This window comes from Hyaena hyaena, unplaced genomic scaffold (genome assembly GCF_003009895.1).
Source record: "Hyaena hyaena isolate Hyena2069 unplaced genomic scaffold, ASM300989v1 scaffold_8, whole genome shotgun sequence".
NCBI classification, from domain to species: domain Eukaryota; kingdom Metazoa; phylum Chordata; class Mammalia; order Carnivora; family Hyaenidae; genus Hyaena; species Hyaena hyaena.
The window spans coordinates 2,700,047-2,715,693 of NW_024080640.1; the positions used below are offsets into that span (position 1 = coordinate 2,700,047).

The 15,647-nt window shown below is 38.3% G+C and overlaps 1 protein-coding gene across 1 annotated transcript in view; it reads left to right on the plus strand.

Moving 5' to 3' along the window:
• The window catches only part of STRIP2 (striatin interacting protein 2), a 44,576-nt gene extending 34,943 nt beyond the window's left edge, over nt 1-9,633 (plus strand). The window contains exons 19-21 of the mRNA XM_039242471.1: nt 4,397-4,501; nt 5,784-5,988; nt 9,312-9,633. Coding sequence (XP_039098402.1) covers nt 4,397-4,501; nt 5,784-5,988; nt 9,312-9,562 — 561 coding nt within the window. The 3' untranslated portion in view covers nt 9,563-9,633. The remainder of the gene's footprint in view (nt 1-4,396; nt 4,502-5,783; nt 5,989-9,311) is intronic.
• Nucleotides 9,634-15,647: the final 6,014 nt, after the last annotated feature.

The window sequence follows — 15,647 nt, forward strand, 5'->3', positions numbered from 1 at the left end:
TCTTCAGACTGAGACAGCCAGGTGCTCCTAGCAGCACTTCAAAGTTTCAGTCTGATCATAGACTGACCAAACTCAGTCAGATGTTCCCCTTTACAAAAGGAAACCTCATTATTGTTGTTGTTGTTGTTGTTTCTGGAAACTATTATCTTCTGTTTGTTTGGAATAACAATTATAATAGGACATAAGAAAGAGTTTCTTTACCATTAGGCTTTGAAGAAGCTGAGAAAGCAGGGGATCAGATCAAATTTTCTCTCAGGAATCATCTTCTGTGTCTAGGATTCCAGAAGGTGAATCTTCAACCAGAAGATGAACAGTAAATAAGGACAGAGTGTTATAATTCATTCAGTTACTGGAGATAGAGGTTCAAGCTCTGGTTGGAGCACTTCTGTGACTTTAGTCAAGTCCTTCCTTTCCCTGAGCCTCAGGTTTTGCTTCTGTGGATGACAGAATTGGACTAGACTTAGCCAAATCTAAGAGCTAAGTCTCCTCTAAGGCTCACATTCTAACCAATTTGATTTCCTCAGTACAAAAGGAAGAAACACTCTGTTCTTTCAGTCATTTGAGTTAATTATCAACATAACTGGTGTAAGCCTCTGTTTTTATTTGGCTTGGCTCAGTCAGCTGGGCCAAGATGGATCTTGAGAACAGAATCTTTGTAGTACCTTAGAGATGCTATGAAAGGGTAGGATGTGATCCCTGAACTGAAGTTTTAGACCTAAGGAGTATGTAAATAAAATTTTTAAACTGTTTTTAATTCCAGTATAATTAATATACAGTATTACATTAATTTCAGGTGTACAATATAGTGATTCAACAATCCTATTCATTACTCAGTGTTAATCATGAGAAGTGTACTCTTAATCCTCATCACCTATTTCACCCATTTCCCACGCTACCTCCCCTATGGTAACCATCAGTTTGTTCTCTATAATTAAGAGTCTTTTAATTTGTCTTTCTCTTTTTCCCTTTGCTCATTACTTTTGTTTCTTAAATTCCACATGAGTGAAATCATATGGTATTTGTCTTTAACTTATTTCACTTAGCATTATACCGTCTAACTCCATCCATATTGTTTCATATGGCAAGATTTCATTCTTTTTTATGGCTGAAAAATATTCCATGGTGTGTATGTATATTTCTCCAAAGAAGACATATAGCTGGCCAACAGACACATGAAAAGATGCTCAACATCACTCATCATCAGGGAAATGCAAATCAAAACTACAATTATAGATCACCTCATACCTGTTAGAATGGCTAAAACAAAAACATTAGAAACAACAAATGTTGGTGAGAATGCACAGAAAAAGGAACTCTCTTGCACTGTTGGTAAGAATGCAAACTGTTTCCTCAAAAAGTTAAAAACAGACCTAAACTATGATCCAGTAATCATACTAGTTGATATTTACCCCCAAAATACAAAAATACTAATTCAAAGGGATACATGCACCTGTATGTTTATTGCAGCATTATTTACAATAGCCAAGATATAGAAGCAGCCCAAGTGTCCATCCATAAATAAATGGATAAAGAAGATGTGGTGTGTGTATATATATATACATGTGGTATCTGTTATATTGATCTGTGTGTCTGTTTTTGTGCCAGCACCATACTGTTTTGATTACTACCACTTTATAGTATAACTTGAAGTCTGGAATTGTGATACCTCCAGTTTTTTCTCTTTCAAGATTACTTTGCTATTCAGGGTCTTTTGTGGTTCCGTAAAAATTTTAGGATTGTTTGTTCTAGTTCTGTGAAAAATACTGTTGGTATTTTGTTAGGGATTGCATTAAATCTGTAGATTGCATTGGGTAGTATGGCCATTTTAATAATACTTGTTTTTTTCAATCCATGAGCATGGAATGCCTTTCCATCTCTTTGGCCCTCTTTTGTTTCTTTCATCAGTGTTTTATAGTTTTCAGAGTACAGTCTTTCACTTCTTTGGTTAGGTTTATTCCTAGATATTTTATTATTTTTAGTACAATTGTAAATGGGATTATTTTTGTAAACAAATGTTTGTGTATGCTACTGAAATATGGGCAAATGTTTTTTTTTTTAACTTTTGCTAGTAGAAGGTGAGTAAAAGGTGAGGTCTTGCTTTGGATAGTGTGAAGTATCAGAAACAAGAGAATATGATCAAGTGGCTGCTATTCACAATATATCCCCACAGAAGTATACATCTTACTCAATATGCTGAGTCCTCTGAGTCCTGCCCTCCCCAAAAAGAGAAAGAAGGTGATTTGCCCACAAGTCTAGCAGATCTGAAAAGGCACCCCATGGAACTAAAAGTCTGCTGGAAAATGATTGTCTGTTGGGTTGGAACAAGGCAGAAGGCTTGAGCAGGGCTTCATGTAGAGCCTGCTGCTACAAACAGACAGCAAGCCTGGGAATGGAGGTCCTGAGAGAGCCATTGACCAGCACGTGTTCTTTCAGTGCTTGCTTCAGGCAACATCTGGTGATGCAGGAAGTGGGGCTAGTTTTAGTCAGTAGGGAAGCCGTTATCAGAAAGAAAAAAGAGCAAGGCCCTGGGCAGAGGAGACTCTTTCAGGAGGGAACTGAGATGTCTTTCCTGGGACTCTTGAGACTGAGCTTTGAGGAAAAGGCAGCCACGATCAGCTTACTTTCACTTAAAACTTCACTTTTGAGCCAACTGGAGAAAGTTGGAGTAAATCACATGATTATTGAATGATCAGAGGTGAAAGAATCTTAAAGATGATCTAGTTCAACCTCTTAAAAGAAACGGGGAAATGATTTATCTGCCATCATACACCCAGGGTCAAAGCCATAATCCAGGTGTCCTAGTGCATCTACTCCAATGTTGCTTCTACGAGGCCATTCCCCTACTCCCATACTTTTGTTTTATTTGTTTGAAGGTGAGCTCTATGCCCAACGTAATGCTTGAACTCAGACCCCAAGATCAAGAGTTGCAGGCTGTACCGACTGAGCCAGCTAGGCACCCCTCCCATATTATTTTTTGAGGTGCTAAGGAATGCAAGGCTTTTTATGCTGTTAGCACATTAGAAATCAAGATAAGAGAAGTGGAGATATACTTATCCTCTCCCATATGTTCTCTGTTTTCCCTGCTTCTTTAGAAAAATAAAATAAACATTTAAGAGTCCATTCCTCTGTTAGCCACACAGGATGGAACATCTGTAGAACCTATCTGTTTTGGGCAAGCTGACCAGCTGATGCACTAGAATGGAAACTCCCATGGAAGTTTCTCTTAGAAGGAAACAGATGGTTCTCTGGGGACTAGTTCTAAACACAATATTTACTACAGGAAAGAGAACATTGTTTTTAAATAATATTTCTAAAAGGTTTCTCTGAAACTTTTTGACCCTTAGTCTTATTTATTTCTTAGTAGATTCTAATACTCTCAAAATTCCTGGAGGTTCATTCCACATTAGATATATGCCTGCCTTGCTTGCTTCTGGTTAATTTGGGAAAGGAGAGGATAATTTTCCATTCTTCAGACAGCAGCTCACTTCTACATATTGTCTCCTACTCCTACTTTCTCCTATCAGTTTGTAGACATGAGTAATTTCCAAGATGTTAGTTTGACAACCGTGCATACTTAATGATTTATATAACTTATGACACCAGTATATTTACAGGTCCCCAAATCCAGAAGCACTCTTATTTTTGTCCCTGAAAGATGTTTCTGTGAGTAGATACCTGTTTCTAATCTGACATCCATCTGTTACCTCTGGTTGGGTGCTCACAAGCTATCAATGAACGTGTAAGAGAAACACCTGGTTAGAATTAACCATCTGCCATTTTTGCTTCTGTGCTAGAGAATCAAGCTATTTACTGCAATAGGGTTTGATAAAGAAGGGTGGGGGTGATTAAAAAATTCAATCATAATGAATATCAAATCCATCCAAAATAGTTTGAAATCTACTAGAATGGGGGCACCTGGCTGGTTCAGTCAATAGAGCATGCGACTCCTGATGTTGGCATCATGAGTTCTAGCCCCACGTTGGGCACAGAGCCTACTTTAAGAAAAGAGAGAAAGAAACTACCAGAATAAGTCCTAGCAGTTATAAACAGCTTATTTAAGTGCAAAGTATATGGAGGTAAAATTCTATCATCTCTTTTCTGATTCTAAAGCAGAAAGTTACACAAGAAGGCTTGCATGAGTGAAGTTCCTATGTTCATGTGTCCTCTTCCTAACCAATACTTGCTCTAGGTACAGTCTTCCAGGATTGGCAGCTGTGTGTTTTCAAATGAAGGGTATTGCATGCTTTGAGGACTTGATGTGTGAAGAGCTGAATGATGAGGAGGTAGCATTTCATAAGGAAGGCCTCACCTAAACTGACCAACTGTGACTTCCAGGTTTCTGTGGGAACAAAAGCCTTATAGGTGTTGAGGTAATGGTGGGCCTGCCTTATTACAGGAAGCTGGAGACAACAACCAGTTCTGCTGGAGGAACCTCTTTTCCTGCATCAACCTTCTGAGGCTGCTCAATAAACTGACCAAATGGAAGCATTCCAGAACCATGGTGAGTAGTGGGGCTTCAGATCTTGGAGGTGTCCGTCTGAATTTTTTTAGTCGTAAATATCTATGAACTCTATAAACAGACACTGAATGCTACATAAGGTGAACACTTCCTAATTCTGGGCACTTATTCTATATGAGATAATTATTCACCAGTCCATTTCTTTACAAGGAACTCAATATGGACCCTCCCCCATAGCAGGTCTGATTGGAAAGGTAGCATTGTTATTTGGATTATAATCACACATCCCAAATGATGCAAGTCTTAAGATTATCCATTGCAGCATGAATCATGAAAAATTGGAAGCAACCTAAAGCTTATTAATACAGGACAAACTGGTTAAATAATTTTGGTACATCTTTATAATAGAACATTATACAACCATTAAAAAGAATGAGGCAATTCTATACTGATGTATAATAATTTTCAAGATACATTAAATAAAAAGCAGGTATGGAACAATATGACAGGATATGTAGCTAGCTGTTGTTTTTGTTAATAAAAATAATATATGTATACATAGAATTATGTATCCAGAAGATTCTTGAGAAATTGTAACAGAAGAAATGGGATGTGTGGCTGACAGAATTATTTTGCTGTTTATATCACGTACTTTAAATATTAGAAATTTTGAATTGTGACATATAAATGGAGTGATTCCTCTATATTCTTTTTAAAAAACATTTTTTTAATGTTTTATTTATTTCTGAGAGAGAGAGAGAGAGACAGCATGAGCAGGGGAGGGTCAGAGAGAGAGGGAGACACAGAATCCAAAACAGGCTCCAAGCTCTGAGCTAGCTGTCAGCACAGAGCCCAACACGGGGCTCAAACCCACGAACTGTAAGATTATGACCTAAGCCAAAGTCGGACACTCACTGACTGAGCCACCCAGGCGCCCAATTCCTCTATATTCTTGAAGACTAAATGTAAAGAGAACCTGGACGATAGATTCCCAAAAGCTCCCTGGAGTACTAAGGCAAGTCAGGTTTGGCTTAATTTGTCTGTGATTTGGGCATCTGGATGGCTCAGTTGGTTAAGTGTCTGACTTCTGCTCAGGGCATGATCTCGCAGTTCATGGATTTGAGCTCCATATCAAGGTCTGTGCTGACAGCTCAGAGCCTGGAGCCTGCTTCAGATTCTGTATCTCCCTCTCTCTCTGCTCATCCCTCCCCCCCCCTAAAAATAAACATTAAAAAAAAAAAAAGTTGTCTGTGAGTTGGAAGTTCTAAGAAACTTTAGATCCTTATCTGCCTTTCTTCACTCCCACCCTTCTTTAAATTGGTAGATGCTGGTGGTATTCAAATCAGCTCCAATCTTAAAGCGGGCCCTCAAGGTCAAACAGGCCATGTTGCAACTTTATGTTCTGAAGCTGCTAAAAATACAGACCAAGTACCTGGGGCGCCAGTGGAGAAAAAGCAACATGAAAACCATGTCAGCCATCTACCAGAAAGTGCGCCACCGCATGAATGATGACTGGGCTTATGGGAATGGTGAGTATTCTTAGAGCTCTTGACCTCAAGGAGTTGCCCAGAGTTTAAGCAAAATTAAATAAATATGTATCTCTACTCTTTTGTATGAATTGTTACATATTTTGGATGAGAAAATATGTGATTTTAGTCAGGGGCTGATATAACAAACTTTAAGGTACTGCCCCAAATTTTAGCATGCACCCTGGTCCTATTGATTATAAAAATCCATATTATAGGGGTGCCTGGCTAGCTCAGTCAGTGGAGCCTACAATTGTGATCTCGGGGTTATGAGTTCAAGCCCCGTGTTGCAGGTGGAGTTTACTTTAAAAAAAAAATTCCATTTTATGAAACAAGTAAATTAAGAGATAATTACTCCCTTTGTAAAACATTCTTTTATTTATTTATTTTTTTAATTTATTTCTAGAGAGAGTGAGCAGGGGAGGGTCAGAGAGAGAGGGAGTCACAGACTGAAACAGGCTCCAGGCTCTGAGCTGGCAGTCAGCACAGAGCCCGACGTGGGGCTCGAACCCACGAACCGTGAGATCATGACCTAAGCGAAAGTCGGACGCTCAACCGACTAAGCCACCCAGGCGCCCCTGTAAAACATTCTTTTAAATGACAGGTTTCTCCAAAAGATTTCTAAAATTAAAATAACCTTTTACTATTATAAAGCAGTTTGAGGAGCACCTGGCTGGCTCAGTCGGGAGAGCATGCAACTCTTGATCTCGGAGTTGTAGGTTTGAGCCCCATGTTGGATGTAATAACTGCTTAAATAAACTTTTTAAAAAGCAGTTTGAAAGTACAAGTCAGAAAACTTTATTATATCACCATATTTATGCCCTATTTGTACCACCCAAAGATTGACAATGTTAACATCTTATTGGATATTCTTCTAGGTCTTTTTCTTTACATATATATTTTTATATATTTATTTATTTATTTATTTATACACACATTTTACTTAAGTGAAAACAATTCATACATGCTATTTTATCATCTTTTTTCAGTTAACATTATCTATGTCTTTCCATATCAGTATGTTTTCATTTTATCCAATTTCAAAATTCCTCCTTTGCCCCCAAATGTTATTTAAAGCTATTTTTTCCAAGTCATAATTCAACCCAGGGCCACAAATTCCATCTGAGTGTTCTATCTTATTATTTGTTAAATCTAGCCATGTTTTGTTTTCAGGGTTTTTTTCCCATAATGCTGACTAATTGAAGAACTAGACCAGTTGTCCTGCAGAATATCCACCTTCTGGATTTATTTCTTGCTTCTTTGTGTCATCATTTACCTTATCTATCTACCTCTGGTATCACCTGTAAATGAAAGTTAGGTCTGAAATTTTGATGGATTCAGTTTAAAACTTTTAAGCCATAATACATTCTAGGTAACATTGGGAGCTATATATTCCCTCATGTTAGGAGACATTATAATATCTGGTTTACTATCAAGATATGATAGATTGACCAGAGTTTGGGAGAATTTATTTTGGAGAGATTTTTCATTGTATTGCCAATTGCTATAGTGGGATTTGACCATTATTTGCATAATTGTATTTAAGAGTTTTTGATAAGATGACTAATGACTCATCTTTACGGAGATTTGTAACCTGCCTGAATTTTAGAGAATGCTGCAGTAAAGAACCCAGAGAACTAAGAGAAATATATGATTAGCAGATAAGCCAGGATACAACTTCTATGAGACATAAAACACAATTAACTATTTAAATTTTTGTAGATTTTTAAAACGTGAAAATGTTTTATCCTGCAAATGTCATGTCCGTTATTGCTGCCATCACGAGCCCAAACCCAATCTGTACTCCTTAAAGATAAACCATTAAGGGACGCCTGGCTGGCTCAGTCAGTAGAGTGTGCGTCTCTTGATCTCAGGGTGGTATAAGTTCAAGCCCTGCATTGGGTTTAGAGATTACTTAAAAAATAAAATCTTAAAAAAAAAAAGATAAGCCATTGACTTATGTGGGACATAAGAGATCTGGGAAAGATGTGTCTATAGCCCTGAAATAAGTGTCTGAGTGGGATAAATAGAAGAAAGCAGATTCTCTACTTTCTATTTTTATCTTCATGAAGTTTTCACCTCATAATTTTAACACAGTTTTTTAAAACATTAAAAAAAATTTTTTTACATTTATTTATTATTATTATTATTTTTAATTTATTTCTAGGAGAGAGAGAGAGACAGCATGAGCAGGGGAGGGCCAGAGAGAGAGGGAGTCACAGACTGAAACAGGCTCCAGGCTCTGAGCTGGCAGTCAGCACAGAGCCCGACGCGGGGCTCGAACCCACGAACCGCGAGATCATGACCCAAGCGAAAGTCGGACGCCCAACAGACTAAGCCACCCAGGCGCCCCTACATTTATTTATTTTTGAAGACAAAGTACGAGTGGAGGAGAGGCAGAGAGAGGAGGAGACACAGAATCTGAAGTGGGCTCCAAGCTCTGAGCCCGTTGTGGGGCTCGAACCCACGAGCTCGAGATCATGACCTGAGCCGAAGTCAGACGTTTAACCGACTGAGCCACCCAGGCGGCCCTAATTTTAACACAATTTTAACATAAGCTGGTACATACATTTATCATATGCTGGCAGAGATTGCAGGGAATCAGTGAAATCTTCAATAATTGGTCCATTCTGATTCTTAGTTGTACCCCTTTCCTGCCTCTTTCCATTCCTTGAGAGCTAGTGATTCCGTTGAAGTGGGAAACTCCCATCCCCCTAGGAAAGCTCAGTAAAGGGAACTGAGTTGCTGTTTTGGAAAATATAATATATATAACTAAAAAGAAAGTAGAATAATGAAAAGGAAGTACAGTTAAAAAAAAGAAGTCCACTTCCCTCAGGGGCCTTATTTCCTTCTTAGTGATAATCAGTTAACCATTTCTAGACTCCTCTTCCAAAGATAGTCTCTGTATGTACAAGAGTATTTTATTTTATTTTTATTTTATTTTATTTAATGTTTATTTTATTTTTGAGAGAGAGAGAGACAGAGGGTGAGTGGGGGAGGAGCAGAGAGAGAGAGAGGGGGAGACACAGAATCTGAGCCCAGCCTCCAAACTCTGAGCTGCCAGCACACGGCTCAAACATACAAACTGTGAGATCATGACCTGAGCTGAAGTTGGATACTTAACCGACTGAGCCACCCAGGCGCCCCCCAAGAATATTTTTTAAACCAGAGTGGCAGCATGTTATATACTTACTTTGTATATTGCCCCACAATAAAAGGAAATTCTGAGCAGTTTCATTGTTCTTATCCCATAGACCATGGTCTGTGATAAGAGGAGCAGTGTCCTGAGTTGTATATATCTTTTTCTTCCTCTCTTCCCAACACAGACATTGATGCCAGGCCATGGGACTTCCAAGCAGAAGAATGCACTTTAAGGGCCAACATTGAGGCTTTTAACAGCCGCCGATATGACAAACCCCAGGACTCTGAATTTTCACCTGTGGATAACTGCTTGCAGAGTGTGCTAGGGCAGAGGTTGGATCTGCCTGAGGATTTCCACTATTCATATGAGCTCTGGCTGGAGAGGGAGGTGTTTTCACAGCCCATCTGTTGGGAGGAGCTGCTCCAGAATCACTGACTGAGCTCTTTCTTAAAAAGCATCTGATAAATGGGTGTTGGCTCCAATAAATGGTGCTGTGCCTACCCTGCCCATTCGGCCTTTGTTTCTAGCCCTGGGAATGCTTGTCTAAGGGAGAGCTAGCCTAGCCCAAGGACATCCAGGCTAGTGCAGGGCCATTCTGGGGGCTTTGGTCCTAGAGATAGTGCAAGGCTAGGATCACGAGTCACAGCAAATTGGTCAACTTCCCCTAGAGTGAGTTGGGTGCCCAGTTGGTCTTGAAAATCTGCTGGATCAAGTCCGGGACAGGCTCTTTTGCGGGACTGCTTCCTGCTTTTGTCTTGCCTAGAACAAACCTAGCCTTTGCTGGCCCCAAGAGTGAGAATCAGTTTATTATGATATTTGACCCATGATGTTCATCATAGGTAATGGGAGGTAAAGTCATAAAAATAAAGGGAGAACATTTCCTTCTTGCTCACCCTGGATTCCAAGGACTTAAGAGAGGTTTGGTAAAACCAACTTTGAAATTAAGTCTGTATTTTAAATTTAAAATTTTGACACCTCTTTCTAAAATTATTACTTCAAAGATGATTTTAGAGCACCTGCACCTTGCAGACGATGATTTGCTATTACCTAAATACTGCATGTTATAGTAAGGAATATTGTGTAAAGTGTATTTTCTCTACTCCTGAAGAGATCTCTGTTCAGTCTGAAAATTATCTCCTTGTATATTCTGTATAATGCATGGAGTGCTCTGCCACAGCCAGTATGAAATAGGCCTCCTCTAAGGATGTTTCATGTTTTTCTGAAACTACTTCAGTCTTCAGATGATTGAGTACACTGTAGAAAACTATCCTTTTCATCCAATTCACTTTTTAAATGACAAGTAACTACAGGAGGTTTTATTTATTGAGATGGCATGTCCATTTGTGCTTGTGATCGATTTATTTTTTAATTGAATAGAATAGCAAGAGCATCACAGCTTACCATTTTTCTTCTCCTATGTTGATTAATGATTTTTTTTTCCTTTTTACTGCTAGTGGTTTCAAAGTGTCATGTGGAAATTTAGCAATACTGTTTCTATCTAAAAGTATTGCACATTTCTTTGAAAATACAGGGGTGGATCTACCAACCTCTTTAAACTTTTAGAGCAAAATCACATACTTCTCAACAGAAACAAGGTTTTTAGAAAAGCTTCTGATTCAATCAGGATCATTTTATTTCTCTCTGTCCCCATAGTTATGTTATCTATATTTTCAACTTTTTTGTTTTAAATGCCCTCCCCACCAGTATAGACACTACTGAGTCTTTTTTATGATAGCACCAGGCCACTTTAACTGTGCCAGAGGTCTAGTAAAAAAATGGCTATTTACTCTGTCAACCACCGTCTCATTTGGAAGTTATGATACAGTTACCAATGATATCCAAAGGAACTAAACCAGAATTCTAACTAAAACTTGGATTTCTCCTCTTTGTGCTGTAGAGTAGCAGGCTTTGTTTTTATGGAAAGGTTATGGAGAATGTTTAAGTAACGGATGACACTTTTTAAAATAATTTGTAAAGTTTACCTCAATAGGACAGATAGCTATCCTCACTGCAATCAAAATAATTTACTGAGCATATCATATAAGAACCCTATTAATCTATTTTAATGTGGTTTAACTGAAAAGACAATTTTCAAGGAAAGAGCAGTCATCAATCTATTTCTCTTAAAGCCATATAGTACTTAATTTGTGTCAAGAACAAATAAGTTGCCCTTTTAAAAATACGCACATGAACGCTTTCTGAGGCATGTAAGTATGCTAAGCTTTAACATTTCATACTTTTTACAAATCTTCTCTAAGGGAAGATTCTCAGTGCAGATGGAGAAACTGAGACACCAAGAAAAGTGATTAGCTTCCAATCACAACATTTTTTCGCTGACTTGCTGGGATAGCATTCAGGTATTGATAGCCAGCCCCATATGTTAAACTGATTTGAATCTTCCAATTTGAGAATCATGTGTGTGGTTAGGAATAAGTTCAGATTAACTAGCCTCCAATGGTGATTACTGTTACTTAGAAGAACATTATTTGAGTGACTTATAGAGGATTTTTATTTGTGAATATTTCAGTAAAGTTGTGTTGATTGTTGATAACACTGTTTACTTACTAAAGCACTTTAATAAAAAGAAATTGAACTGGAGTAAGAAAATGGTCTTTAATTCTTCGAGACAAAAGAATCTTAAACAGATATAAGAAAGGAATAATATATGAAGAGGATGAACATATAAAATCTTGTGTAGTATTTCCTGGGGGTAGACTAACACCAACAACTGCAAAATCTCAGTGATTTATGACAAACCCTTATTTCTTGTGCCTGGGCCTAGGGATCAGATGCAGCTCTGCTTGACCCTCCTTATTCTGGCACAAAGCTGCTGGAATAGCTCCTACCTGGGGATACTATTCTCATGCTAAAGGGCAGGAGCAAGCGTGAAACCATCCTATGCAGGTACCTGGAGGGTGCTTAAAACTCCTGCTTGGATGTGGCATAAGTCAAGTTGTTCCTATTCACTGGCAAGAAACAATTCACATGGGCAAACCTAACATTGGGCCAGAGGAGTATATTCTACCTACAAGAGGGCAGTTACAACCAGACATATGTGTAGACAGTGAGTCACAGCAGCTTCTCAGTGAGCTCTTGAGATTTGGTGGTTGGGCTTTCTTAGATATTCCTGAGAATTTCAACAGCATTCCAGTGAGCATTTGAAACTACCCATTTCAGTGCTTTATGTAGATATTTTCAGTTGTGACTTTTTTGACCTTTTATGTTCATAGTTCCCCCAATTCTTCCACCTACCAAAAATCTTTGTTATATAAAGACAATTCTATAAATGAGTGTCTTGATAGCTTCTGTTTTTCCCACAAGTAGTTGTGGTGAGTTTGAATTCTTTCCTCTAGGCCTTCTTAATGACCCATGTTTATGATAAAACTAGCTGAGACTAAAAAAATGCAGCTATGGTTCTGAAACAAAAATGACACTGGTTCACACAACAATCAGACTCATGACCTTGATCTCATCAAAACTATTTTTTTTTGTTTTGTTTATTTATTTTGAGAGAGAGAGAGCACGCGTGCATGACTGGGGGAGGGGCCGAGAGAATCCCAAGCAGGCTATGCACTTTCAGTGTGGAGCCCAGTGCAGGGCTCGAACCCATGAACCATGAGATCATGACCTGAGTTGAAACCAAGAGTTGGACACTTAACCAGCTGACCCACCCAGGTGCTCCTAAGTGCTATTATTGATGAGATAAGTAACCACCTTAACATTCAGGCTAGGTCAAGTATGAACTTTGCAACACTTTGGCACTCTGAAAAGTGAGGTGCTAAGTGTGTTTAGAGCAATTTGCAGAGGCAAAGAAAGTCCTGCCACTATTCCAGAAACACTGGGCAATGGTCAGTTAACGTCTGCCTATGATTCCAAGCCAGACTTTTCTGTAATGGTACGGTAAAATGTTTTCTGTAATAAAAATGTTTACAAGATATTGTGGAGTTTATAAACAACTTTTGTGAAATATCCAGTAGGTTTTAGAGTAACTACTACTATTCTTACATGTATTTAATACTAATATATATTTTAATGAATATTTTATATGATGCTTTTAACATGAGACACCTCAAAAATATATTTTAGAGAACAAATGTCTACAGCATGATTTTATTATCTGTATATAAAGTATAACTTTCGTCTGCCTCTGGGCCTCTTGTTTTTCCATTTTCTTTCAATCAAAAAAAAGAATATAGAAATAGTGAAGAAAATTAACTCCTCAATCTTACCACTCAACAATGAACTATTTATATGGTGGCAGTATGCATACACTTTTGGAAATGTTGGCATGGGTAAGTCCTAACTGGTGATTTTGGGGAAACACATGAGTTACCTTATATTACTTATTTTTTCCAACTAATGAGTTTTCAGTAACCTCGTATTCCTTCAGAAGTCCTGGTATGGAATGTTTATAGAAGGTAAATCCTGAGTACTTTATACCTTCACTTTTTCCAGGTGAATGTATTTTCTAAATGTTTGACTATTCTAATGTTATCTAATGTTAAGCCTTAATATTTGGAAGATTTTTCTATGGACATGTATTTTTTTAATGTTTATTTATTTATATTAATGTTTTATTTATTTCTGAAAGAGAGATAGCATGAGCAGGGGAGGGTCAGAGAGAGAGGGAGATACAGAATCTGAAACACACTCCAGGCTCTGAGCTGGCAGTCAGCACAGAGCCCGATGTGGGGCTCAAACCCATGAACTGTGAGATCATGACCTGAGGTGAAGTCAGACGCTTAACCAGCTGAGCCACCCAGGCGCCCCTAATGTTTATTTATTTTTGAGATACAGTGTGAGCAGGATAAAGGCAGAGAGAGGGAGAGAGAGAGACAGAATTCAAAACAGGCTCCATACTCTGAGCTGTCTTCAAAGAGCCTGATGTGGGGCTCAAACTCATGCACCATGAGATCATGACCTGAGCCAAAGTCAGATTCTTAACCAACTAAGCCACCCAAGCACCCCTGGAAATGTATTCTTAAGTTGAAAGGGATCAGAGATCATCTAGGACAGTCTCTATCCAGTGCAAGAATTGCCTTAACTGATATCCCCTACACATTTCACATTTATCTAGTCTCTTAATATTTTCACAAACAGGAATCTCACTACATCATAGTTTCAGTAGTAATAACTGAAATGTCTACAACAGAATTAGCTATTTGAATACAGTCAACTTATGGCATTATGTGAGCCAAAAGAAACATGAATACCTCTATGGAATACAAACTAACCCTAGCTATTAATTGTACTTTTCTTCCCCAGTGTATTAATTTCCTAGGGCTGCTGTAACAGGTTACCATGGCGTGAAACAAGAAATTGATTCTCTCACAGTCCTGTGTGCCAGAAGTCTGAAATCAGGGTGTCAGCAGGACTCCCTCCCTCCCAAGGCTCTAATCATTCCTTTCCTCTTCTAGTTTCTGGCAGCTCTAGGCATTCCCTGGCTTGTGGCATGTCACTCCAGTTTCTGCCTTTTTGGTCACATTGCTTCCTCTTCTCAAAAGTCCCTCTCCCGTCTCTTCCAAGGATACCTCTGACTGAATTTAAGGCCCATCAAGATAATCCAGGATAAGCTTCCTTTCTCAAGATTCTTCATTACATCTTTGCCATATAAGGTAATATTCACTCTTACTATAAGGTAGTATTCACAGGTTTCAAAGATAAGGGCATGGACATATCTTTTGGGAGGCCACCATTCAACCTGCTATACCCACTAACACTCATCAGACACGTAGCAGTGAAATTGATTAATTTACTCTTCCTTTTCTATCATTATTAGAGGTGTAAGGCAAGACCTGAAGAAAATTATTTTTATTTGAAAAATGCTTACAGCTATTGATGTAGTCAAAGGAGATTCAAGTAAAAGTTTCAAGCTTAGGTAGAAGATAGGATTTGAGGAAGCAGGTGTAAATTGAAGAATACATTTAGGTATTTATTGGTGTTTTTGGTAAGAAGATACATGTGAAAGATTCAAAGTAATTTCTCAGAGTACGCAATGAAAAATATAATTTCCCACCCCAGATCCCTATCTCATTTCCCAGAAGTAATCAGTATATTATTTTTCTATTTTTTATCCTTTCAGAAAGTTTCCATGATAATACCCATCTCTTCCCCACAACAGTTTTAATCCTCTAGATCATCGGAGCACAACATATTCTGTTCTGTACTTGCTTCTATCATATTTATTCCAGAGACCTATCTTTCCATATTAATATTTTCTTAAATAACTGTAACCTCAGTATATTTAATAATGAAATCATTCTCTCCTAACTGCTTTTTAAAGTATGTTTCAGCTTAGAAGAAAGGGTAAATGGCATGTGTGTATGCACACACATGCATACGTGTGTGTGTGGTAGGGGGAGGCAATGGGAGATTTACTCAGTTCTCATAGCAATAGCCCAAAGCAATTTGAAATATAATTTCCTACCAGCAGTTCCTCTGGCCATTCAGACTCCCAGATCCTATAAATGCAATAAGATTGTGCCTGAGTTGGCTACGGGGAGGTCTTCAGGCTGTTTGC